This window comes from Larus michahellis, chromosome 14 (assembly GCF_964199755.1).
Source record: "Larus michahellis chromosome 14, bLarMic1.1, whole genome shotgun sequence".
NCBI lineage: Eukaryota > Metazoa > Chordata > Aves > Charadriiformes > Laridae > Larus > Larus michahellis.
The window spans coordinates 2,931,285-2,957,462 of NC_133909.1; the positions used below are offsets into that span (position 1 = coordinate 2,931,285).

The following is a 26,178-nucleotide window of genomic DNA, read 5'->3' on the forward strand; positions in this document are numbered from 1 at the left end:
GCAGAGGACTGCCCGTGCATGAGCTCTGCAGAGCCCTTCTCTCCCTTTTTTCAGTAAAAACTTTGCACATTAAATATAGAAACTGACAAAATTAAACCACAACTTGGCACGACGAAAGAGCAGAAACACCTCTGCATTTTGGCACCACATGGATTTGTCCTCAACCCATCACAAGGAGCACTCTTGCAACAAGGTCTGCTGCCCCCACTGGCACCTCACTCCTCCTGGGAAACCCAGGCAGGGCCACCACGCTGGGCATGTCACCTCCTGCCTTCCACCCATGACCCCTCGCAGCCTCTCCCCGACGTGTGACCAGCCACCTGTGGGCCCCGAGCATCTTCTGCTCCCCGAAGCAGGGACCTGAGGTCGGTGCTGCTGCCTGGTAACAACCACACGCACCTCGTTCACATCAAAACCAAACTGCATCCTGCTCTCGGCCAACAGTAACTCTGACAGCCTCAGACCCAGTTTGAGGTATGACTTGTACATGGGGCAAGGGCTCGTGGTGGCCATGTGTGACGACACAGTGCAGATGTAAAAGAAAAGTCAGCCCTGAAAGCACGTGGGGTGTCAGCCAGGAACGCTGCAAGGTTCCTTTGCTCCACCACGGCCTCTGTGCATGTCCCTCCTTACCCTGGGCTACTCTTTCCCCATCGGCAAAACGATTCTTGTTCCTTTGTAATAAAAAAAAGCATTATATAAAGTTGGATATTTATTACGTGACATTCTCCCTCTGTAGGAAGTTGTAGGCTGGAGCAGCCAGAACATGGCCTGATCCAGAGGAGGAGCTCAGATGTTTGTGGTAACCGTGTCCCAGGGCTGTTCCCTGGGGCAGGTTCTTGCCTCCGTGTTCACTGGTGGGTTCCAGACCATTGCCAGCACTGCCTGAGCAGGTCTCGCCTGAATGGCAAGGGTGCAAGCAAGGAGGAATTGATTCAGGTCCTAAGGGAGCTCCAGACACATACTGCTTGGTCTAAGCTGCCTTGTCCACGTGGGATTGGTGTCATTACCACCACATTTCCTGCCCTGTTTTGGTCCTGAATTTGTTCATTCCCTCCACAACCTCTTCCGCTGCAGCTCCACCTTCCCTAACAGTAGAGAGATGGCAGAGGAACAGTGGTGGGCACTCACACACAACTCTACCTACAAGAAACGGAGGCAGCAGCCAGGGTGACACTATTTAAGAGCTACGCTCAAGGACCACAGTCTCCAAACATCCTTCCTTGGCTCTGGAAGGAGATAAAGCCGACTGGGCTGGGTCGGGTTGGTGGAGCAGGTGGTGCTTTGGGTTTTACAAGGAACAGTGACTGGGGGAGGTGGATTGGGAGCTACAGGAAGGGAAACAGAAAAAATACAGGGGGGATTTTACAGCTCAGCTGGAGGGTCAGACCAACAGGGGCATCTCCAATGAGTGCTCCTATGGACAGAGGACCATCAAGACAGGATCATGCAGTAGCTGGGGCAGCTTTGAGTTTCTGCCCCCTCGTCCCATGCAGATCCATGCACCATCTCAGCATGTGTTTGAAGCAAAAAATAGAGACTTTTTTTGCTCTTCTACTGTGCCTTTTTAGGCGGCGTGCAGGCCCAGGGTCATCATGCAGGGGAGTGGACATGGCACACCAGAGTTGCCACCATTCCCACTGGTGAATGCACGTCAGAGAGCAGGAGCACTTTGCCCCTCACAGCATCCTTGCTGCCTCCTTGTCACTAGCTCACAGGGCTGGCAGCATGGCCAGAGACGTGACAAGCCACTCTTGCCCTCTACAAGCCTAAAGACTGCAGCGCCATAGGTCCAATGAGATGGTGACCAGGGCAGAGGGGCAGCAGACACGAGCCCGGCATAAAAGACAGATGGGAAATGCAAAATTTAAAGTATTGGAGATGGCTTATTCCTGAGTACAGCCCAAGAGCCAAAATAGTTCTGTTTACTGACTGGAGAGGGGGCAGCAAAGGGCTACCAAGAGGATGAGGGGACTGGAACACCTCTCTTGTGAGGAAAGGTTGAGGGATTTGGGTCCCTTCAGGCTGGAAAAAAGACGCCTGAGGGGGGAGCTTATCAACACTTATCAATACTGAAAGGGGGGGTGTCAGGAGGATGGGGCCAGGCTCTTTTCAGTGGTGCCCGGGGACAGGACAAGCGGTAACGGGCACAAACTTGACCATAGGGAGTTCCACCTAAACACGAGGAGGAACTTCTTTGCTGTGAGGGTGGCAGAGCCCTGGCACAGGCTGCCCCGAGAGGTGGGGGAGTCTCCGTCTCTGGAGACATCCCAAACCCGCCTGGAGGCGTTCCTGTGCCACCTGCTCTGGGTGACCCTGCTCTGGCAGGGGGTTGGACTGGATGATCTCCAGAGGTCCCTGCCAACCCCCACCAGTCTGGGATTCTGTGATTCTGTGTGACCCCAGGGAAGTGCATTCCCTTAAGGATGCTTGTGGTGAGGATTCATTCAATTCAGGCGTCTTCTGCAGAGGTGTACCCACTGCCGTGGCTTCGGTCGAAGCTATGTCAGAAAACAACCGCGCACTTGGGTCCACAACTATCCACACATGCTGTGCGAAGCTGTGCATGGGACACGGGCAGCCCCATCTCTGCCCGCACAGTTCATGCCATCGTACCCGTGCGGGGAGAAACTACAGTGCAAAAATGCCCTTTGAAATTTTGGAAGTGTCGTTTGGGGAAATGTAAAAATTTTGCTTTGGAAAATTGTGTTTTCTCTCCTTTTTGTTTTCTCTCCAGTGATTTTGTAAAGCTCCTCAATTTCACTGCTGTGTTCATTGGTTTTGCACTAGGGAATTACACAATAATGGACTATTTGAAATTTCCTATTCTTTTCATTTGTGTATATGTTTTTGATTACCAGGGGAAGTTTCTCCTGAGCACCGATATAAATACTGTCCTCTTTTTCTAAATCAAAGTGACTACGGTCATGATCTGCTGAGGTTTCTTCATGGGGAGCGGAGCGTCAAAGCGTTCGCTCCAACACAAACAAGAGGCACTTTGATCTAAAAACAGTCTCAACCTACCAGCGACAAACAGTAGTGGCTTAGAAATGAGAAAAAAAAAAAAAGACATTTCAGCATTGATATCCTGACCTTGAGGTGCTGGGACACCATCACCACCTTGTGAAACAGCGTGAAAAATAAAACACAGATTGGGGGGGGGGCAGGAAATGGACACTAAAAAAAATACCGTAAAACTGCTTTAAAATTCAAATGTCAATGGTTGCCAGACCTGGTGCTTCCAAAGTGCCCCTCTACAGCAAATCTTTTGGTTGCCCCTCCATTGCTTCGTGCCTCATTTCCCACCTACCCAGTGTGTTCTGCCAATGCCTTGCGAAGGGCAAGGTCTGCCCCGCGGCAGCCAATACTCCTTAGATACCCACGTGTTTTATCGGAGGGACAAGGAGGCAGATGAGGCGGGTTAATTTGGCCAGGACCCCCCTTCCCCAGCACCCCAGCATCACCCACCTGCGCTCTCCATGGCCGGGCCGGGTCTGCGGCAGGGGGTGGGCACGGCGGCCGCGGGGCGTCTGTGGCAACGGGGCGAGGGTGCAGCTGCTCCTCACTCCGCACGGGCATGGCCCTGGGTCCTGTGTCTCACCTGGAAAAAACAGGGCAGGCTCAGGGTGATGGTGGCGATCAGGATCAGCCTAAGGGGGAGCACAAAGCCACCGGGACAACGGGGATATGGGACCCCAGGCTGGAGGATGGCCGGCACCCCCTAAGGGTGAGCACAGCATGTCTCAGGGGCTGTGTTTTGCTGGAGAAAGCTTCAGCTCGAAGCTGAACCCATCTGAGCGCTTGGTGCTCAAAGCCAGGAGGCCCCCAGGGATGAGCATCAGCATCTCCAAGCAGGGGAGGATCCTTCTCCTTCTCCTCCCCAGGATTTAAGAAGAAATGTTCAGGGTAAGTTGAGTTTGAAATGCAAAGTCTAACCAGAAAAGCAAAAAAAAAAAAAAAAAGAAAAAAAACGGCCCAAATTTCCATGAGGTTTCTACGCTTGGTGTGCTGATCTGCTGCCACCCTGATCCAGCATCCCCGAGAAACAAACCCCAAGGAAAGCTCGGGAGCCAGTTACGCTGCAGAGGGAAGCCAGCCTGGAGCCGGCCAGCTTCCCTTGCCCTCAAGCATTGTTTTCTCCAAAGAAAGAGGAAAAAAAAAATAATAATCCCAAGAGCTGAGGAGGAAGGAAGGGAGATTTCCCCCTGACAGGACCACAAGCGGGCTGGGGAGCCGGCACGGGGCAGAGGAGACGCCAGCAACTTCTATGTGAAATACCGCCGCTGAGATGCTCAGCTGCAGCCATCCACCCCACAACTGGGTCCCTCCCGGCCCCTGGTCCCAGTCCTCCGTGGTCCTGGCCCCCCACAGCACCCATGGGAGGTGGCATCCCCCCCAGCGCGTTGCCCTCTCCTGTCTCCCCACCCATGGGCACAGCAGCAGCCGCAGAGCGAGCTGCAGCACCGCTTTCAGCATTTCTATGTTGAGGCTTCTCCAGCTTCTGCCCTCTCTTCTTACCTTGAGGGATGGAAAAAACCCAGCCCACAGCTCTGAATCCTACGCGTTCCCTGAAATACCCACGTTTGTGGCTGATAAGAAGGAGCCCACCTCCAGTGGCGCCCAAACCAGCACAGGCAGCGATAACCACGCAACCCCGTCGGTCCTCCGCATCCCCCCAGGCATAGCCAGGCCATCAGCCCACGCTCCTGCTCATGTCTTTGCTCTATTTAGGATTTTCCCTCTTTAATTTGCAGATTTAGGCCCTAGCTCTACCCAGGTAGGTCCTAAATCTGTAAACATCCATCACCAAACCCAACGGCTCTGCGGCTGCAGGGGGAGATGGACAGACACGCGCGGGAACGCCCCTGGCACGCACCACTCGAGCATCCTGCAGCTCATTAAAGGTTTCCTGCAGCAAGCGAAGTTTGCAAAACCCACCCCAGATCTGTGTGGCCTTTCTTTCTGGCCCCAGGGCTGGATAACAAGGCCTGGCGCCCGGCCACCGCGGCGGATTTCCACCGCCCGCTGAGCAGCAGCGCCACCGGGGCAGCTCCTGGCCACGGAGAGAAGGGAGGCAAGGACAGGGGTCCTTCTGCAGGACAGGGGCTTCCTACAGCAACACCCCTGCCTCGGCTTGCACAGCGGGCAGGCAGCTTGGCCCAAGGGTGGGAGTGGGGAGGAGATGCCAGCCCTCCTCCGGCTCAGCTGGATCCCTGATACCAACCTTGGAATCACATCTCTGCAGCACATGGGTACTGCTGCAGCGATGGACATGCCCTTTCCTCCCTGGTGACCACCCAGGGGTGCGTAGCAGGGCAGAGGGTGTCTCCTAAGGTCATCAAACCATTTCCCCCTCTTCCCCTCATGCTGATGGCAGCAGTTCTGCTGGCGGGTGAGTCGTGGTGCTGCCCACATTTTGTCCCTGCCTGTGACACAACGTCCTGCCTTCCCCCTCGTGCTGACGCAGCCACCCCTGGCCGGGCACCGGACGCCTCCCCGGGATGCTCAGCAGCCTGGGTGCAGAGCGCTGAGCAGGGGAAGGATGGTCTCCTGCCCTGGCCACAGCTAACCGCAGCGCTGACAGCCTGCACCACGCGTCCGCCGTCAGTCTGGGGGCAATCAGGGCTTTGCTTCTACAGGCAGAGATGGGACGTGTCTCCTGGTCTGCTGGCATCTGGGCCAGAGGAGGAGAACATCAATTAATCTTCCTACTCTCAGAAATTACCCGTCACCCTCTTGAATCCCTGGCTACAGAAGGAAAGTGAATGATTCTCCTAATCGTGCGTAAGAGCACCAAATACCATACAGCAGCGTTACACAGCCGGTGAGCTGGTTGGCACCACCATTCTCAAAATGATATTTCCTGCTGGGAAAAGCACTGGTGTCCCCGCTGCCGTGGGAGACCCACGGTGCCTGCACGGAGCGGAGCGGCCGGGGCTGCAGGCTGGCTCCTCCGGCGCCTGCCGCGGGGCTCGGGGAGGCCGCCTGCCGGAGCGAAACGCAGCCCGCTGCTAATTGCGTCGGTGGTTTTCCACATCCGCATCCTACCTGCCCGCGCGTGGGAGGGGAGCTGGTGACCGAATGTGGAACCTGCACGCCAGAGCTTGGTTTCCAGATTTAGAAAAGGGCTCAACAGGGGCAGAGTGACGTGAGCTCCTCCTGCCTGAGAAACTTTGGTTCTCCATTCACCCGTCTGCTTAAAAAGTGCTGGCTTTCATAGATCATAGAATGGTTGAGGTTGGAAGGGACCTTAAAGACTGTCTGGTTCCAACCATGGGCAGGGACACCTCCCACTAGACCAGGTTGCTCAAAGCCCTGTCCAACCTGGCTTTGAACACACCAGGTGACAACCTGGGCCAGGGTCTCACCACCCTCACAGCAAAGACTTTCCTCACTGTTGGCAAGGAGATGTTGAATCCATAGTCCACCTGCCTGCTCTAGGCACTTGGGTCTCGCAAGAAAAGTCAACATAAAATGCCAAAAACTGGTCCCCAGCGTACTCAGAGTCCAGTCTCGCTGCCGGCGGGAGGACAGGTAACTGTCGTATGAGAAGAGGCATGAAATGACATACATAGAAACAGGCTGGGGAGGAAGACTGGGGTCACCCTGGTTCCTGCCAGACACCAGCTACTGCTTCTCGCTTGGCCCAGCCATAACCAGCACAGGGACCTAAATGAGCAGAAAATCACCCATTTTCAATGGGGGCGCTTTCTGTCTGCTTTGCTCACCGAGGGTGAGGGTACCAGGGCTACCAATGGAGGAGGAGGAGGGATGCAGGGCTGAGGACGGGAAGAGCCGGCCAGCATCAGCCCCAGTTCAGAGCAGTTCAGACGGCAGGACCACAGTCGCCCTCTCCAGCCATGAGAGATGGGGATGCTGCCTGCCCTTCCCTCCCGGGCTTCGCCACGACTTTCCCGACAGCAGCTGGCCCTGGAATCACCCTGACACAAATTCATTAATGACACCAGGCCGATTTCTGCCAGATGATTTGACCTCGGCACCTCTTTGGCTGAGCGGAGAGGGGCAGGGAGCAAAGCCCCAGCCTATGCACCCTTGGGAAGGAGACTGCCAGTCCCTGCCCCAGCAGTGACGCTGCTCCGGGCAGCGGGTGACCATAAGGGATGAAGCCCATCACCTGGCAGGAGAGATTCCTTGAATTATAGAATGGTTTGGATTGGAAGGGACCTTAAAGATCATCTACTTCCAAACACCACCTAGAAGCCATGTGTCACTACAGGTACACAATAACCAGCTGAAGCTCCAGTGACACACTTAGAGCTGCTGATTTTCTTCAAAAAGCATTTTAGCAGACGGTGCGTGCAACGGCAGGCGCACACCCCGGTGTGAGTGTTTCCGGCACCCAGAAACCTGGGGCATTAAGAGGATCCCTGTCACCGCACCAGGCTGCTGCTCGGCCTGCTGAGACAGGATCAGTCCCCAACACCCGTCCTCTCCACCTCTGCCTGACAGGCTGTTCCCAGGACACGGCAGCCATAAATCCCCCGAGACACCGGGTGCGACACACCGGGATGTGATGCTGTGATGCTGGAACCACTCCTTCCATGGAGAAGATGGAGAGGGATGTCCCTGCATCCTCTTCCTGCACAGACAAGTTCCTTCCTGATGGCTTGTTTGCCATTGCCACCCCTTCTGCTCACAGGCCATGGGGCTGAAGACCCTGGTTATAGCCACCCTTTGCACTTTGTGCCCATCGAGCCTTGACCCACCACGTGCTATGAGCCATCCAGGGGGTCCCCCATGCCCAGGGCTTGCTCAGGCGCTGCGTGGGGACGGCAGGCAAAGAGACATGTCTGAGCTGCGCTGCAGCCCCCTCTTGTCACCCAGGGATCCAGGTCCCCTCTCCCAGATTTGCACTGCTGGCCTGGTGCCTCGGGCAGGGACGCTTTCAGCCAAGGGGACTTCAGGGCGTCTCTAGGACCAGTCCCTCAGCATCAGCTGTGCCCCATGCCCACACCCCAGCGCAGCAGACAGGGGTTGCTGCTGACAGCAAGCGTCAGCGCAGTCCCGGGAGGAAGGGGAGCACAAGGCATCAGACCCCCCCTGCTACAGACAGCCCCCTTGCTGCCCGCCTCGTCTCTCCCAAAATGACCGATCCCTGGCACAAATTGGGTGATGCTGTCCCCATTTCTGGGGAAGGACTCTGTGCCGGTCCCTAGTGCCTGGAGCACTAACTCAGACCTTCCGCCTGGGAACCGCTGCCCCGCTCCCCTGAGGGTTGGGGTCAGGATCCCCCATCACAGCCTGGCCCCACAGCATCCCCCTTGCGAGGGGCACCACGCAAGGAAGGACCCTGTCCCAGACCTGCACTCACCTTCCCTTGCGTCCTTCCAGCTCCCAGCATCACAGCTCCCTTCGGGGCACAGGACCATCCCAGCAGCCACATTGTGAGGAGGAGGAGGAGGAGGGAGGAGGTGGTGAGGGATCAGGCGCAGACGAAGGGCACCGGCTCCTTGGCCGAGGTGGGAGCCAGGTGGCAAAGCAGAGATCCCTGCGGCATCTGCACCGGAGCCCACGCACAGCGCTGCCGAACGTGGACGGGGCTTGCTTGGGCTCGCTGTGCGTGTGTCTGCACTCACCGGTGACCACGAGCTTTCTACCCAGGAACAGGAAGGGCTCACAGGCCCCAGCCAACCGCGGGGAGACGACAGACGAGCCGAGGGGAAATATGACGGTGTGGCGCGTAAAAGCAACCCCTGCAAAAGTGCCGGCGAGAGGTAGCAGCCGCTCAGCTCCCTGATCCACGCCAGCGAGGGCTTCTCCGCTTTCTGTCCCCCTCCTCCCCGCCTTGGATCTCTTCCCTTCCCTGCAGCAGACACGAGACACATTTCATCCCGTAACTGGTTATTTTGCTGTCTGCCAGCTCAGCAAGACCAGAGTCTCCTCTGCATTCATCCCACTTCTTTGCAGAGCTGCAAATCTTCGCTTCCTCTCTGCAATTCTTAAAATACCCATGGCATCAGCTGTATTTTATTTCATTTGCAGGAAAAAATTAAAAAGGAAGGGTGAGAAGGGAAGTCGCATTCCTCCCTTCGGTTTTCAATAACTATGAGGGCTTTGGTGAAAAACCCTTAGTGACTCAAAAGCCACCTTTCCCAAGACTTCGGGGTAGTTATGGGAACCATCTGGCTATATTCTTAAAAATGAAGAACTTCGCATTGAAAGTACAGCTTGTGCTGGAAACTGGCAGATAAGACCATGGGTTAAAGGGCTTCGCAGCCTCATCCTCCTTTTCCAAACTACCAGGGTGCTGGAGACAGCATGAGCAGGACCTGCCTGAGCAGCGGGTGCTGAGCACCCCATAAACCCATCCTCGGTGTCCCTCCTCTGCAGGGCGGCAGTTAATGGGGACCCGGAGGTGGGGAACAGTTTGCCATGGCTGCTCTACGTTGGCTGAGCCAATACAGAACGAAGTGCTAGAGGAGAGGCCACTGGGGCTGGGATCCTCCAGTCGTCTGCCTCCCTCCTCACCTCTCCATCCCACCAGTGCTCACCCCGTTGAACCACCTTCTTCCTAAGCAGGAGTTCCCCATCTCTGTCATGCTCTGGCCCAGGCCTGCGCCAGGAAATAGTCACCTTCCTCCAGGGTTGTCCCCTCCCTGGTGCTTACAGCCAGGGAGGCATGGTGGGGAGACTACACCGATGCCCTCTCCTTTCACCAGAGACTGGTCATTAGGAGGACGGACACCAAAGACACTGTCACAAGGTTTCAGCCGATCACACATTACCCTGTTTGCTTTTTGGAGGTGTCTGGGGGGGTCCTAGCTACAGCAGGGTGGGCACCACCAGGTTGTACAGACAGAAGGTCATTGGTGCCTGTAGGGTCATCGGTCCCGACCGCATGCAGAGACCTGCGTTGGCTGCTCTTGTCCTCCATGAAGCACAATCCATGTTCACTCAGCCCTTGTTAGATTGTTTTAATTACAGTATGGGCTAGCACCCTTACAGCTGTCACGGGCAGTCCCAAAGGGCCCCAGATCGGGCTCAGCACTATGTGGTCCCACGCCAGCGGAGGGCTCACCTGGCCACCAGCCTCCAGGCACCCTGAGCAGAGACGGTCCGAGCGAGGCATGGCACCCTCACCACCGAGAGCACCTGGGGATTCTCAGAAGCGCTGCCAACACCCTGACAGCAAACACCCATGAGCCTCTACGAGTTGCAAGAGAATCCAACCTGACCAGGACCAGACCTGAGTCCCAGGAGGCCACCTGGGCTGTGTCCCACCCCAACCCAGCTCCCCCTGCCTGTTCCGTTCTCCTGACTGTTACGACAAAGCCCAGCTGGGTGAACTTCCCAGCAAGTGTGTGACACAGCAATGGGATTGCCTCCCCAGCCTGGTGCACCCGCTGGAGGAACAGTCTGGCTCTGTAGGAAAGCACATCCCTGTCCCAAGAAAAGGAGATTTCCCTCTTAGCTCCAATCCACAGCAGGAGTTGAAGCTCAGTCCTTTTTAAGCCCTCAGTATGCAAGGGCGATGGGAAGAGACAGAAAATCCCATAGCAGAAGGATGGAGACGTGTCCATCCACATGAGCCATCTCAACCCCACCGTACTCAGCGGAGAGAAGTGACTCAGGCTGTCCCCTGGAGACATTCAACACGGGGGTGCATGGCGTCCCCAGAAGACCTGCTGCTCTGTCTCACTGATGTCTCAAGTGACCGAAATCACTAAAAACCAAAACCCCCAGACTAGGTGAAACACATGAGACACAGACCGAGCGATGCAGAAATATCTGAAGCCGTGAAAGAAAACCTAAACCCAAACCCTTTTGGCGGTGGGAGCTGGGCCAGCAGCAAAGGTTTGGGCTCCCTTGGGAAGCTCGGTCGCGCCGTCCCCCGGCTCTCCAACATGCCTGGGCACCCTCCGCTCCCAGCACACCCCGGCTTGGGTCCCTCATGCCATTACCTGGAGCTCCGCTGACCACAGCCAGCCCTGGGGGACGTCCCCTCTCCCACCCCAAGGACGGCAGTGACACAGCAGGGCAAGCGCAGCCCCTGGTGCCCAGCACACGCTCGCTTTCTCCGAGTTATATTTAGTCCCGCTCCAAAGCCAGTCTCTCCACGCCTTCTGCAGCCCCGTATTTAGTTACCAATTCACTACACGGGTGCGTCTGAGGTTTCCTGTGGTTGTTTATCAGCTCGACTACAGACGCTCGCAAAGAAAAACCCGCGTATTGCACAGGAACAAAAGTATGGAATGCTGTTCCCTGGCCGCGCTCCTCCTCTGCCCTCCTCCCCATCCCACCGCCCCCATCCCAACTCTTCCCATTCCTGCAGGGGACACCCCGCCTTGCTCCCGGTGCAAGGAAGGATCGTACAAATACCATCGGCAGCGGCAAGCGAGGTGTTCGGCGCCGGAGCATCCTGAGGGGAGACGCGGCGGGTGCTCAGCCGTAGGGGAGACACATGGGCACGTGTGCTCGCGGCGTTTCGTCACGAGGTGACAGATGTCCCGTGGAGCAGACACCAGAATTCGCCGCCCCCCCCCTCCCCGTGCTGCCCTCCCCCTTCTCCCTGCAGTTGCCTTCGAGCGAGATGGGTTATGAAAGTAGCACATCGGCGGCTCCGTCTAACGTTACAAAGCGCCGGGGCGGCTGCCCAGCCCGCGCTTCCTTTTAGCTCTGGCGAGAGCGGCTGGGGCACAAGTATCAAATGTGAGCCAAAGGGGTGAATTCTTCACCGTGTGAGTTGAAGGGCCGTTTCCCCCCCCCCAGCCAACCCCAGTATTTGACATTGCATCCCCTGGGCTGCTCAAAACTGCAGCCGACAGCTCCCGAAATGCTGCGCAATTGCTCCTCTGGGCCCAGCCGTCGTTGCTTACGCCACGACAAGCTGATGCTGCAGGAAAATCATCCAGGGGGAGTCCACCAGAGGCAGGTTTGACATCCCGTTTGGACCTTCCTCTTAAACCGCGTCCGCCTGCCAGTGGAGCCACCGCTGGTTTTGGCCCCGATCCCGAGGAAAACAGGACAAATGGAGCTTTCCAGCCGCCAGCCCCTCCTCACTGCCCAGGACCTGCACCATGGCCAAGGATAAACACCGAGGGCAGGGTCTGGTTCCATCTCACCTTACCTCAGCCGCCCCAGAGCAAAGCGTCTCAGTTAAAATGAAAACTAAAGCAAGACTTTCGTTCTGAATCTCAAAAAACCACATAAAGATCACCTGCCTCGTTTCTGGCCCCCTTCGGACAGGTTGCTGGGGCGGAGGAGACCTGCAGAAGAGGCGGGGGGGACCACGCGTGCTGTGGACCAGCCTCGGAGCTCCCCTTCTGGACTGCTTTTTCAGTTTCAGCTCAAAAACTGGCAGGGCTCGTGGTTTCAGACAGCTCTGATATGAAACCAGATGCTCTCCCTCGGGCTCCCACTGCCAAGGAAACGCATCTCGAGCTCAGACTCTGCTTTCCAGCAACACTTTGCTGCGCCGCTTGCCTGCTCTGGCAAGGCACGTCCCTGCCAGCAGACTCATGCCCATGGAGGGAGAAGGTGAGAACGGCTCTTACAGCCGTTTCACTAATGAAACACCTTCGCAGCTCGCTCTGCAGCGGACGTTCGGCTGCCCATCAGGATTGAATGAGCCCCAAAGCCCTTTCCTAAAGCTGGCGTGGAAGTCAAGCGGCTTCCTGGACACTAACGGCTCTTTGGAGACTTCCTCGCCAACGTCACATTTCATTCTTTCTAAGGAAAGAAATGAGTTTTCCGGAAGCATCAGCTTTTTAGATTTAGCATCTCTTTCCATTCCCAGAGTCGGCTTTGGAAAAAACAATCAGAGGGAAAAAATAAGTGCGTTTTGAAAACTGCTGCCAGGTTTGCTGGCGCAAACAGCCCGGGTAAGTGCTGTCCACCTGAGGGGGAAACAAAAGCAGGCAGAGGTCAGGCTCCCGAAGGTGTCCAGCCTGGGAGAGGCCAGGCAGGGATGCGGAAGGGGCTGTGGGATGGCACAGCCGCCCCCTGCCATGACAGCCCCCCTCCCCCAGCAGCACCGCCCTCGCACGGTGCCTCCACCAGCACCATCCCTGCTGGTGCAGCCCCTTCCTTGAAACAGGTTGCCCAGAGAGGTGGTGGAGGCCCCATCCCTGGAGACATTCAAGGCCAGGCTGGATGAGGCTCTGAGCAACCTGATCCAGGTGAAGATGTCCCTGCTGACTGCAGGGGGGTTGGACTAGATGGCCTTGAGAGGTCCCTTCCAACCCAATGCATTCCATGATTCTGTGATTCTATGATTCCACTCCCATGCTCTGTGTCCCCAGCTGGGAGCAAGAGGTTTTGTGTTGACAGCAAATCCTCTACCCCTCGCAAAGAAATTCGGGGTTTAAACAGCAGTTTCGGGGTGTGTTCAGCGCCTCGTGCAGTGGAGCAAAGCAGCTCCCTCTGGGCTGCAGTGAGACGTGCTCGGGCAGGAGCTCCTGAACACAGCTGAGCTGCTGCCACCATGTCGCCTTGCCGTTCCTTGCAGCGCTCCGGCAGCACGGCCGGTGGTAGCACATGGTGCCCACCTGCCTTGCCTTATCACGGGCACAATCTGGAGATCAGACCATAAGGGGACCATCACGGGTGTACCTGCATCCAGAAGCCCCAGTGGTGAATCCAATGCTGTTTATAACTTAGGTCTTTTCTCCCCAGGTGATGTGACGGTGTCTGAGTGCCCGGCTCAGTGCGGGGACACGGTCCTGCTCCCCTCCATGGCGGAGGAGCTCCCACCCAGCCGCTGCTGGAACCTGTGCTCAGGTGGCCACATCTGCCTGACATTGGAGGGGAGGCCACCGGGGCTCAGGGAGGGCACAGAGCAATTGCCCATGGCCTTGGGAGGTCACAGAGGAGGGTGACCAGAGCCAGAGTGACCCCAGCGTGTTGTGACGGCACCTTCCCCTGCTGTCAGAAGATGACCAGGCCAGTGGTGTGCTCGTGGGATTGCTCTGGCAGTGGGGAACGAACAACGTGACAACTGCTGACAGGGCTAACATGGAGCACAGAGACTACGCAGCTTAGCAAGGAAGGAGTATATAATAATGAGATTTAATTACATGGTACGGGCAACAACAGAAACCACTGCTTTCAGGAGGACCACGAACAGCCCCCCAGTAACACCAGTCTGGACCAAAGAATCACACCAGAGACTCACAAGCAAAACCCGTCCCAGCACAGATCGCTCACAACAGCATTTCCCTGCCCAAACCATGTTTGATGGACCGTGCTGTCTTCAAGGCATGTCACACCTCAAAATAGAAAGACATGACTCAGCCAACACAGCATCTGCCTTCGGAACAGCCATTAACACCAGCAAAGCTCACAAAAGCAAGAAAGCAACTGGGAAAGCAACTCCTGAGAGCCTGGGTAGGAGATGCGGTCTGCATTAGGAAGGCTGGACACAACCAAAATGAGAGTCCTCTTGGGTCAGCTCTTTCCCAAACACTTGGAGCGGAGGAGCTCTCATTTCGTGTGAAAATCAGAGCTCCCCTCTGTCAAATCCCCGCCGAGGCTGGGCACACGGGGGATGCTGGAGAGGGGTACTGCTGCTGCTGCCACCCACATCCCAACCGCAAACCCGTATGAAGGTGACTGATGAAAGGCCATTATGGCCATGCCACAACAGTGGCCGTGCCCACCCCATGTATCAGAAGGTGATGGGGAGGTGGGAATTCAGTATATCCCAGAGGGATGATGCACAGGGCAACCCCTGCCAAAGGGGCCACAGACAGGTTTTACATCAAGGTCCCTGTCACCGGTGGAGGGAGACCATGTCTGACACAAGAAGGACTACGCTGAGACAGCCTTCACAGGTCTCCCAGAGGGAAACCATCTGAGCACAAAAGAGAAACTGGAAACTGCTCCAATGGGGATGTGCAAGTTGGTGCCTGGCAATGGGGAACAGTGGCCAGTCGCCTCCCCCACAGCCCTTCCATGAAGCAGAGATTATTTTATTTTTGTAGTGAAAAAGAAAGCAACGTTTCTGTCCTCCTTCAACCTGAACATGCTGTCCCGTAAGGTTCAGGAAACTCCCATAAAACCATTGCTAGCTGCCCTGTGCCATCTCACCCTGTGCCAAGAAGCCTTCTCTGTCTGATTTGGAGCCATCCAGCCAGGAATATGGGCTACCCCAGAATGATGGACCGGCAACAAACAGTGAAGCCTCATAGCTCTGTCTCTTTAGGAAACGGGATTAAAAGAACCAAACCCAAAGGATTCTCGGGTGGAAACACCATCACAGCTGATCTTCATAGCAGGTCTCCAATAGCTGATGTCAGGACAGCCCTGTCCCAGCGCTGGAGTCCCAACATCTCACGGCTGGCGGGGAGAGCCCTGCGGAGGCCAGTGCCTGCTGCCAGCAGCAAGCCCAGGTTCTTGCCAGAACAGCTCAAGCTATTTCCTCGGGTGGAATTAATGTTTGAGACAAAGCTGTGCAGTTTGAACAGATTCCTGTGACAGAGCAGAGGCAGGCCATATATTTCACCAGACTGACCTACATTGTCTTCCATTGCAGATGTAGGACGTACCTTCAGATGTTCAGTAGGACCCTAGCTGTGAAGGCTGCATTAACGACTCATGCATTTGGGCCATCCGCAGAGGAACTCAAAACCTGATTGAGAAAGCCTTGGGAGCCACATACTCACTCCACAACCAAAGCACCAAACAAGTATGCACCTAAAAGTTTGCGTAACACTCAGAGGTGATAAATCAATCCTTGGAGCCCGGAGGAATTTGTTTCTGTGTTCTGTCAAGACACAGAAAGAAAAACTGCTGCGAAGTTGCGTAGACGCTCAGAGAGCTCCCGTGGGAGGGCGAGAGCATCCCAGGGAGGTGATGGGTCAGAGTGCGATGGCTCAGGCTCGGTGCCTCTGATGCAGCCAGAGGACGCAGAGGAAAATACTCAGCAGGGCGCAGGAGGGAGGAGGACTGAAAACCTGCCTGTTACAAAGCTGGCTCATCTACATTTTTTTGAAGCTCGGGCCACAAGCACTCCCCTTTTTGTTTCCTTTCTGGACGGGGCCGCCGTGCTCTCCTCGTTATCGCCGCTGCCATCGCTGTTTATTGCCATGTCACTGCTGCAGCGCTCAGGGCCCCCGAGGGACCGAGGAGGCCCCGGGCCAAGGGGAGGGGAAGCTGGGCAGCCACACGACTGCTCAAAGAGCTGCCGCCGGAGCGTGTGCCACCCCCGGGCTGCAGCAAAACCCGCAGCAAAGCCTCCCCGGGGCTGGATGCACGAGCAAGGAGGGCAAGGAGCTGGGAGGGGTGGGATCCCCGGCAATGCCAGGGAAATAGTGGCGATGGCCGGGAGCAGCTGTGGGCAGGTGACTCTGTTCCTTGCGGCCGGGAGTTGTTTCACACAGAGCAAAATGGGTAAGTGTGAGTTACTGCTGAAACGGCCTTGAGTCAGTGACGGGACTCGCGCGCCCTGTCTGTGCCACGCAGCGAGCGGCCGCCGGCAGTCTGTGCTCGGGGATGCGTGTGCCGCGAGCTGCCGGGGGCTGTGAATGAGGGCCAGGGAAGTAACGACATCCAAACTACCTGCACCTGCCCGGGGGACGCAGGCAGCAGAGTCCCCACACTCCTCCCTGGGACAGGCTCCCGGGAAAACCCTGTCTTTCCCACCAGGATGCAGCCGGGGAAGCGCGCGCAAATATTCCCTTCCCGCAGAGAAGCGGCACGTTCCCCTTCTCCCGCACCATCGGTGCCTCCTCCCCTAATTCACCCTGAGAAAGGAAACCAAACCCACCCCGTTCAGGGGCTTTCCAGGGTCTTTCACCCGCAGGGACGCAGCACTCGCGCCCGCACGGACAGCCTCTAAGACAGAAAGCCCCCCCAGTAAAAGCGCAGCACTGGGGGCCAGCAGAGCAGCAGGTCCCCCCCAGAGGAGCAGGGAGAAGACAAAAGAGAGGATGAGCACTGCCTTTCCCCATGCACGGAGCCGGGAGCAACGTGCCCTCCAGGACTTTACCTGCTTCTCCAGGGCAGGCACCGCGGAGCCCGGCAGGTCACACCTGCACCTGAGGTCCCGTCCAACGCCGGGGAGCAGAGCAGGGTCCCGGTGGAGTCATCGCGGGGTCCGCTCTGCCCGTCCAGGAGGTCGGTGGGTGCCGGGAGAGCGGCGGGGCAGCTGCTGGGCTCTGCAGGACACTTCAAAGTCTGCAAAGCGAAAAAGGGAAGCGTCGGAGTTATTTCAAGACAACTTCCTCTTTCATAGAGAAGTCCCTCAAGGAGAAAGCTGTCCCTGTGCAGGTCGCGCTCGCCCGGTGATCTCCGGACGTGCAGCAGGAGCAGGCGAAAGAGGGCTCAGCTGCGCCCTGCCACTAATCCCCCAAAACCAGCTGTGCAGGTCAGGCTCCTCTGGGATGAGCCTGTCTGGCAGCAGACGCGGTGAGCTGCCACGCCACCGACCACCCCACGCCGGGGCAGCTCCGGCGGTGCTGCCGCTTCTCAGAGAGGCAGAGCGAGCGCCTGGAGGCTGCACACCCAGCTCCTCCAAATAAACAGTGTTGCTACGAGAGACAAGGAGGAGTCTGTCCAAGAAGACACTTTTCCAGCTCCCCGTTCCAAGCGCGGCGTTCCATGCCTCTGCCAACGCCTCCCGCCCGGAGCATCTTGGGCACATCTGTTTTTGCTCAATGCCAGCCCCCGCAGCTGCCCTGCACAGCCCCTGCCTCCTGCTGCCAACTCGGGGACGCCCTCCGGGCAGGGGATGCCCAGCCCCTTCTGGAACGCGTTTGCGGAGAAGTTTGAGGTTGCGTTGACAGAGGTGTTGGCTGCGCATTGGTTGGAGCAGGTCTGGCTGAGCTCAGCAGGGCGTCACGTTGTCACCCCTTGTGACTCAGGAGCGCAGCTCCCGGGATGAGCCCAAACAGGGCTGCAGGTGAGGGTGCTCGGGGCTGCGGAGGTCTATCAGTGCCCTGACACTCGGGTAGGGCTGAGGCATGTTGGCATAAGCCCAGGTTGGCACATGGGAGGGATGCATGGGCCTGGCAGACCCAGCCCACATCAGGAGATAAGTGTTCATCCCTATGGGATGCGGACGTAGGGCTGGGTGAACCCACCAGCTCTGACAGTCCAGCAGCTGGTGGACATGTGTGCGTGCCCCACGTTTCACTGCGTGATGTGCTCAGAAAAGCTCAATAGCATTGACCGACCTGCCACGATCAGTGCTGTCCCCACTATGGCCAGGGCCCTGCTGGGTCAGCCATTACCCCAAGCGTTATCTAGAGCAGTGCTTGAGGCGCTGAGCTTTTCTGGGGTGAGTGGGTTGGGGGGGGAGAAAGTACTTATAGAGGGAGCGTGGGAACTGCAGCTGATACCATATCACTTCCCATCTTCTTTTACATGAGAAAAAGCATTAGGTATAGTTACATACCTGGGCCCCAGATTTAAAAATAACCTGTTTCCTTCCTGACTGGGAGAGAAAGGCAGGAGGAGGCAGTTTAACTGGCTGTCAGCGTTACTCGCATTCAATTTCCCACTCGTTGCACTGGTGCCAAGTCGCTGCACTGAGCAGCATCCCCTTCCCCTGGCGGGCTCGCCGCCCCGAGCAGCCGTCCTGCGGGCAGGAAGGCTCCGGGGAAACAACAGCAGATGATAACATCCTCGTTTCCCCTGTCTTGTTTTCATTCACATTCACTCCCATTCATGGAGGACACGCGCACGTGTCCTGGCCCCAGTACAGAATCGCCGCAGAGCACAGCGGCACCGGCAGACCTCAGACCGTCCCCGTGGGCAGCACAACAGCGTGGTTGTGCCATACACACGCAGGATCCTGTTTGCAAAAGCTTTGTCCCTTCTAGCTTCAGAATTATCTCCTTCAACATGCTCGGGCTAAGGGTTTGGGCATCCCTGATCAATAGCTTATTGTCCCGTGCCTGTCCATCACTCCTGATGCCACGTTGCGTCTGTCCTTCCTCAGCAGGAGTTACCCAGCCTGCAGGAGCTCCGGCCGCAGGCAGGAATTGCCACACAGATGCAGTTTCCCATGACAAAAGCCAGAGGAAAGTGAGCTGTGAAGCCAATGCACTGACACGAGCTGGGGTATGAGCCCCATGCGGTGGCATAGGAGGGGAAAAGGCTGTCACTGGCTACATGGCAGCCCTTTGTCAGATGTGCTTTTGCTTTGGTGATGCTTCACAAACATCTTTCAAGGCTGGGATCTCCCATTTTCATGCCTCACTTCTCAGCTGGCCACTGCAGGTCCCAAACCTTCACCTTACCCCTTAATTTTTCTGGAATTGGACTCTCTCCCGCTGCACAGCTGCAGAAGGAGGATGCCAGTGAGCTGCCGTGGACGGTTCCCGTAGCACACACCCAGCACCCCCTTCATTGCCATCAACTTTGGGATCCCAACGCAAAATTCGTTTATCTGAAGGACCCTTCTGGAGACTTTCCCCCTGTGCCTTTTCTGTACGCACCGACTCCGGTCGTAGCATCAGCCCTCTTCCGAGTGTAGGGTCATATTCTCCTGTGGCAACACATGTAACGGGGAGGAAGGGGGCTGGTTCTCCATGTTTTCTCTAATGAGCTACCAGTTAGCAGATGAGATCATTAGACACTGAAACACAGCTGACTGTCACCCCGAGAACAGGACGGGGAACCTCAAATCACCCCAGACAACATCACACCTCTGCCAACCTGTGCTGGCAACAGCGAGAGGAAGAGCCAGGTATGACCTCGCTCAAACAAAGGCTCCAGTCAGAGGAGAAAAAAAAAAAAAAAGGAAAGAAAGAGCCAAAATAAAGTAGAGAGAGAACCTGTTGTATTGGGAAGCGGCGTGGACCAGGTACAAAACAGCTCTTTGTCTCTTCAAACGCCATCCGCTGTGATTTACAGGCAGTACCCGAGCACCATAAAGGGCCGTGCCTGTAGGCTTTTGTGCATGAATGGCACACAAAAAAGTTTTGGTTTTTTTTTGAGCCGGTCTGAATCTCCCTCACGTGGAAGAAGGCTGTCTTCCAAAATAAACAGAGAGAGCTCACCTGAAGCACCGATTCAGGAGGGGCTTTCCAGCGTGGAGAGGCGCTTACTGCCCAGAAAGGGGCTTTCCAGCCCTGGAGCGGCCACAGCCCTCTCTCCTCACGAGACCCTGCAGCCCAATGCATGCCAGCAGCAGCATCTCCCTGCTGGAGAGCCAGTTGCACCACCGCCGGGCCGTGACGCGCCAACGCCGGCCAGGGCTGGCTCGCCCCCCGCAGCCACGCTCCAGCGTGCACCGGGGTCCCAGCGCCTCACGGTCCCTCACTCGGCACTGGCACCCGTGGGGCTGAAGGAGCGCTGGAGGCGATGCCAGGGCTGGCAGAGACAGAGATGCTTCTCCTCCCCATTGCGCTGACGTTCGGTTCCCATTTTGGCCTCTGTTCCACAAAGGTTCCTGTCTAAGAGGAGCTCTGGACACCTCCCGTCCTGCCCTGATTTCTATTCACAGATGCTTTAGTTTTCCCTGCTTTAATTTTCCACCATTACGTGGCTGCTTTAATAACATACCTAGCAAGTCGACTGAGTTTCTGTGGGAAGCAAAGGTATTTGTGCAAAGAAAACGATGCTGTTTGAGCTCCGCTCCCTATAAACCACCCATGCTGCAGGGAAAACTCCTCCCGGCAGACGTCCAAATCCCCAACGCTTTAGTCAATGGATGATTTTCTTACAGTTTACAAGGGAACAGGTCACAAACCAAGCTATATTTTGATGACGCGTCTCTATTTCCCACTCCAGAATTCAGCCCAGTTCTAGTTTTGCTCCAGCTTTAGCAAATATAGAAGATGGGGGGATATGGGGAGAGGGAAAGCCAAGCAAACAGCCAATCCAATGGTATTTAAGTTGTCTTTTTCATGTCTTAAAACTAAGCTATTTGTGTCCAACATTTTTTCTTTCGTCTTGGAAAAATCCATAATAAGGAGACAGCAGCAGCAGCAAAAGATAATAATAATAAATCATGGACTTTTCAAGTCTAATCAGCATCTCGGTATGTCCTGCAGAGGTGGAAAATATCATCTCTTTTGACAAAGGCTGTACAGGGACTAGCACCAGGAGATGCAACTGCTCACCTACAGGCTTGAAAATCCAAGCAAGTTGATTGCGATAAGCGCCAGCAAACAGCTGATAAGAAACCGCCGAGCTTTCTCTTTTCATCCCGTCCAATGACCAGCTCCCACCATCCTCAGGGCTGCAATTACGCACCCGCTATCGCACAAGCAGCGGGGCAGGCGACGGAAAACACGCTGCGAGTCGAGGTGACCCGCTTGTGAGCAGGGAACTTTGAGGCACCTGTAGGAAACGGGCCCGGCGCCGCTGGCGGGTGCTCAGCCGGCCCGTGACGATGAGCTGGGCACGTCTCCGCTCGCAGGGGTTGGCAGTGACTTGCCAGTGCCGAGGAAGAGAACAGCTGCTTGAAATGGGGAGAGATTGCTTTTTGTCCAAAATCTTAAGTGCTGCATCACATACGCTAAGGGTTTCCACTGCCCACTGCTCACACCTCCCAGGATCTTTTTCCCAGAATTTATGGCTCTCCCGTGGGTACCAAGGTGGCAGTTTTGGAATGAGATCAAATCCTCGAGCTTATCGGTTCTGCCAGCGATAGCGTGCAACAGGAAGCAGCTCTTTTTAATCACAGTCACTCTGCTCCGCTCCACTCATCGAGCCGATAAGCTGAGTGGAGAAGCTGTTTCTGCAGTTGTTTTTCAGGATGGAGGAGCAGGACTTTCGAAATGCTGCTCGAGCTTCCAACCTGCTGCGTAAGGCAGAGAAAGGGGCAGGTTTTTCCTTAATCCCAAGGCTTGCTTTTTTGCTGAATCCCAGGACAAGGCTAGACCCAGAAACCAGCCCCCAGTATATGCCCAAGGCACAACGACCATCTCTGCTCCCCCTGCATGGCCATCCCTGTCCCTTCACCCTGCCTCACCTGAATGTTTCTTGAAACATCCCCGGTCCGTCAGCCTTCTCCAGTTAATCATAGAATCACCATTCGGTTACAGTTGGAAGGGACATTAAAGCCCACCCAGTGCCACCCCCTGCCCTGGGCAGGGACACGTCCCACCAGCCCAGGTTGCTCCAAGCCCCGGCCAACCTGGCCTTGAACCCCTCCAGGGATGGGGCAGCCACAGCTTCTCTGGGCAACCTGGGCCAGGGGCTCACCACCCTCACAGCAAAGAATTTCTTCCTCAGATCTCATCTAAATCTCCCCTCTTCCAGTTTAAAACTGTTCCCCCTCGTCCCGTGGCTCCCCTCCCTGATCCAGAGTCCCTCCCCATCCTTCCTGTAGGCCCCCTTTAGGGACTGGAAGGGGCTCTAAGGTCTCCCTGGAGCCTTCTCTTCTCCAGGTTGAACCCCCTCAGCTCTCTCAGCCTGTCCTCCCAGTAAAGGGGCTCCAGCCCTCCCAGCATCTCTGTGGCCTCCTCTGGCCCCGCTCCGACAGGTCCATGTCCTTCTGCTGTTGGTGGCCCCAGAGCTGGAGGCAGCTCAGTGCCAGCTTGTGATCCCCAGCGTCCCCACAGCATTTCCAGCAGGACCGCCGCCTCCCCAGCCGCTCCCCAGCCCCTACCATGCAGCTTCCATTTCTGCCCCGGGGGGAATCTTGGCTCTTGTCCCCGTTGAATGGCAGCAGGAAAGGTGAAAAAACCTGGACTCGGCTCAGTTCACTTTAAATTCCAACTCTCCACTGGAGTCACCATCCTGCTCGGCCTCACCTATGAAGGCAATTCAGGTGCTCTTTGCTCCATCTCCCGTCTCATGAATGGTTAGATGGGAAAGCCCCAGCAGCCCAACAGGCCCTGCACAGCCACCTCCCTCTGTCCTGCTGGCTTGGCAGTGGACCTGTGCTCAGACCATGGATGGTGGCCTCCCACCAGGTCTCCATGTTTCCCCAGTTCCCTTAGAGGCGACACAGGAGAGTCAGTGGCAGAAGCTCCACTGTTCCCAGACAGCTCCTCAACATCCTCGGTGTTCATTGTGCTGCCGCGGAAGCAAAACCGCATTGGTTTAATTCAGTTTGGCTCTGATAAATCCCCAGCTTGATTCTTACAAATCCATCACTTCCCTGTTGTTTCCAGGTACCCACAAAGGGTTGGTTTGTTTGTGCTGGCATTTTCCCAGCAGTTGAGTTAAGCTGAGAGAACTCAATTCAGCTCCTTCACCCTTTTTAAAACTCGTCTTCTGTTTGTCTTTCTCCAGTCTTACAACCTCACTTTTCCTCTGCCCATTCCCAAAAGTCACTGCAAGAGGGAGTCCTTAGCTGAATCCCGAAGCCCCCTGGCAGGAGCTTCTTCATGTCAGGTGATTTAAAGCATTTAACATTCCTGAGTGCACCTACCCTGCATAAGGGGACCTGGCCCTGTGTCTGACAGTTACACTGAACCCACCAGCTCCCAGCTGGGCTATTCCCAGTTCATGCAAATGTGCCTTTAACGCGTTCAACATCGTCCATGGACAGCTTTCCCTCTCTAGCAAGGACTCACAGAATCCCAGACTGGCGGGGGTCGGAAGGGACCTCTGGAGATCACCCAGTCCAACGCCCTGCCAGAGCAGGGTCACCCAGAGCAGATGGCACAGGAACGCCTCCAGGTGGGTTTGGGATGTTTCCAGAGACGGAGACTCCACCACCTCTCGGGGCAGCCTGTGCCAGGGCTCTGCCACCCTCACAGCAAAGAAGTTCCTCCTCGTGTTTAGGTGGAACTCCCTATGGTCAAGTTCAAGACTCAACCAGCTTTTCCTTGTCTCTCACCGCTAACATTCACTAACAGGGTGAGCGTGCGTTGCTGTTGTGCTCCTGCAGCCCAGTGCCTCCTCTGCCTTTCCCACCTCTGGGATGCTCCCGTGTTTGCTGTTTGTCACCCGCTGTCATCCCAGCACCTCAGCCCTGTCCTCCTTGTGGCAGGTCAGTGAGGAGCTCACCGCTTAGCCAGGCAGGTCTGGTACTGTATGTCGGGTCTGGTACTGTGTGTTCTTTTGTTCCCCTCCGAGTGGGATGATCTGCACGTGTAGGGTGAGGAAAATGGTATTGTTCTCTTGGGTGATCCATGGGGACATCTACTGGTGTCACCCAGTGAAAGGGAGGGATTGCTGGTGCTATCAGAGATATAGAAAGCAGCTTCCTGAAGAAGCAAAAGTGTTTGCGGATACCAACCGCTCTCTCTCACCTTTGTAGTCGTGAAGAATTTCCCCACTGGAGTCCCTTTGCTGGTGTTGACTCATCCCTGGTGGGTCTGTCTCTGCTTCACAGAGCAGCTCCGCATTTCTTAAACAGGGACATCAAAACTCAGTAAAACAGGTTTGTTTAAAACACATCAACAATGTGGCAAACTATTTTCTTGATTTACTATTTCCTTTTTCTCTTCCCATTTCCTCGCTGCCAGGGATCATTTTTCCCCAGAGCTCAGCACCTTCGGGCTTTATATCATCAGGCTTTTTAAAGCGAGGAACGGAGAGCTGGGAAAAGAAGACAGGCAGGAGAAAACCACAAAGGAGAAATAAAAAACCATGACAAATGAAGCTTTAAAATTTCCCAGAGAAAAACCAGAGCTTGGGAGCAATAGCTGAAGCGTCTCTTTCTAGCACCCTGCAATGTAACGACCGCGCTTTTACTCCTAAGTTGTTTTCCTGGTTTTTCAGTCCACTCCATCTGCTGGCAGCCAAAAGTCTTCTTCCCCTGGGCTGGTGGGAACATCCCGGCAGCCTCGGTGAGATGACATGAGATGTGAGATGAGATGAGGCAGCTCCTCCAGGGCGTCCCTGCGGAGGAGGATGCCCTGAGCCCCCATGGCCATCGCGGGGGCTGCGGTGGGTGCAGGCGTCTCTGCCCCCGGACACCCCCGTCCCACCCTGGGGAGAACCGAGCGTGTGCTGGAGCAAAACCTTCACACTTCAAGAGGTTTTTCGCTGGCTGGCTGTGGCTGCTCGCGGAGCACGGCGGTGCTTAGATTTCTGTTGTCATGTGTCTATTGAAAGAGAAACTTTACATAAAGAGCATACATACACACGTGTACCTTACCCGCTCTAGCCGGCCGGGTTATATGTTAATAACTAAACCATATCAATCTACATTCTGTAACATATATTTTATTTTATAATTTTTATATTTATGTTGTTTTATATTATTATAATTATTTTATAATATATGTATATATTAAGTATACTTAATGATACACCTGGCAGAGGCGGAGATTCACACTGCGCACCGACCCGCACACCCATCTGTACTTTCTTACCACACAAAGCACGTGGAAGTATTTTATATGCTACAAAGGAATGTGCAGTGTGTAAGTACACATCCACCCGCCTCTGTGCTGCCTTTATCATTCACGTTACAGCGCAGACATGCACATACGTACACACACAAGCTGACTGCGTGTGCTATACCAAGGATTCATTGATCCATAGAGATAAGCAGGCAGACAGATAAATACAGTGATGTGTATTTCCTGGTATGGTTGTACGCGCAAGGGGTATTCAAAGGCTTTAAAATGACTAATAGGCAACTCAACTCCCACAAATCGGAGTCCCGCAGCTTGCATATTTAGAGACCCGAGTCACACCGGGGGGAGTTCGGAAACCGTCTCTCACTATCTTAAGCTATTTGTAAACACATTCTGAGAGAAAGCGCGAAACACGAAGATATCACAACCTCCTTTTGGCCATGTTTTACCATCACCGATCAACAGCCGTTAGCTACGCCCACTCTGCCCGTCAGCCAAGAGGATGAGTTACGGGCCGCATCCACCCTGCGGGTGCCCATCTCCACCCAGAGACCTCTGGCTAAATATTCACACGGTCGCCAAGAGCCGGGCCCGGGGAGAGAGGGATGGAGGGAAACGTAGGCTCAGCCTGTTCCTCCCTCCTGCATTGGCCATGCTTCATGTCATGGGAGAAGGACCCCACTGCTCAACCCAGCCACCATGGCCAAGGTGGGGCTGGAAGGGGACAAGGGGACCTGTAACCCAGCCACGAGGATGAGCTCCAGTCCTCATCACACAGCCCACCAGGCTGCTCACTCACTACGTAAGAAACAATTTGTCCTGAGCATCCCAGGGGCAGAGGAGAGCATGGGAAGGCTGCTGGAGCACCTCAGCTTGGTCCCACAGAAACTGCCACAGGTGCACAAGGCAAGTCACTCCTTACTGATGGCTTCCAGGAAACAGAAGAGAAAAATTAGAAACCAAACATCTCCATCCTTGCTTGCACCCAGCCCAGGCTACAGGCACC

The 26,178-nt window shown here is 55.7% G+C and overlaps 1 protein-coding gene across 9 annotated transcripts in view; it reads right to left on the minus strand.

Moving 5' to 3' along the window:
• PIK3R6 (phosphoinositide-3-kinase regulatory subunit 6) overlaps nucleotides 1-17,474 on the minus strand; it is a 38,183-nt gene extending 20,709 nt beyond the window's left edge. For 2 of the 9 annotated variants that reach the window (XM_074607729.1, XM_074607732.1), the window contains exons 1-2: nucleotides 11,341-11,463; nucleotides 3,469-3,601 (exon numbers count right to left, since the gene is read on the minus strand). In XM_074607729.1, coding sequence (XP_074463830.1) covers nucleotides 3,469-3,579 — 111 coding nt within the window. In that variant the 5' untranslated portion in view covers nucleotides 3,580-3,601; nucleotides 11,341-11,463. Of the gene's footprint in view, nucleotides 1-3,468; nucleotides 3,602-8,332; nucleotides 8,825-10,922; nucleotides 11,041-11,340; nucleotides 11,533-16,948 lie in introns of those variants that run through there. The other 7 variants (XM_074607734.1, XM_074607728.1, XM_074607730.1 and 4 more) reach the window with 7 other exon arrangements.
• Between the last annotated feature and the right edge of the window lie 8,704 nt (nucleotides 17,475-26,178).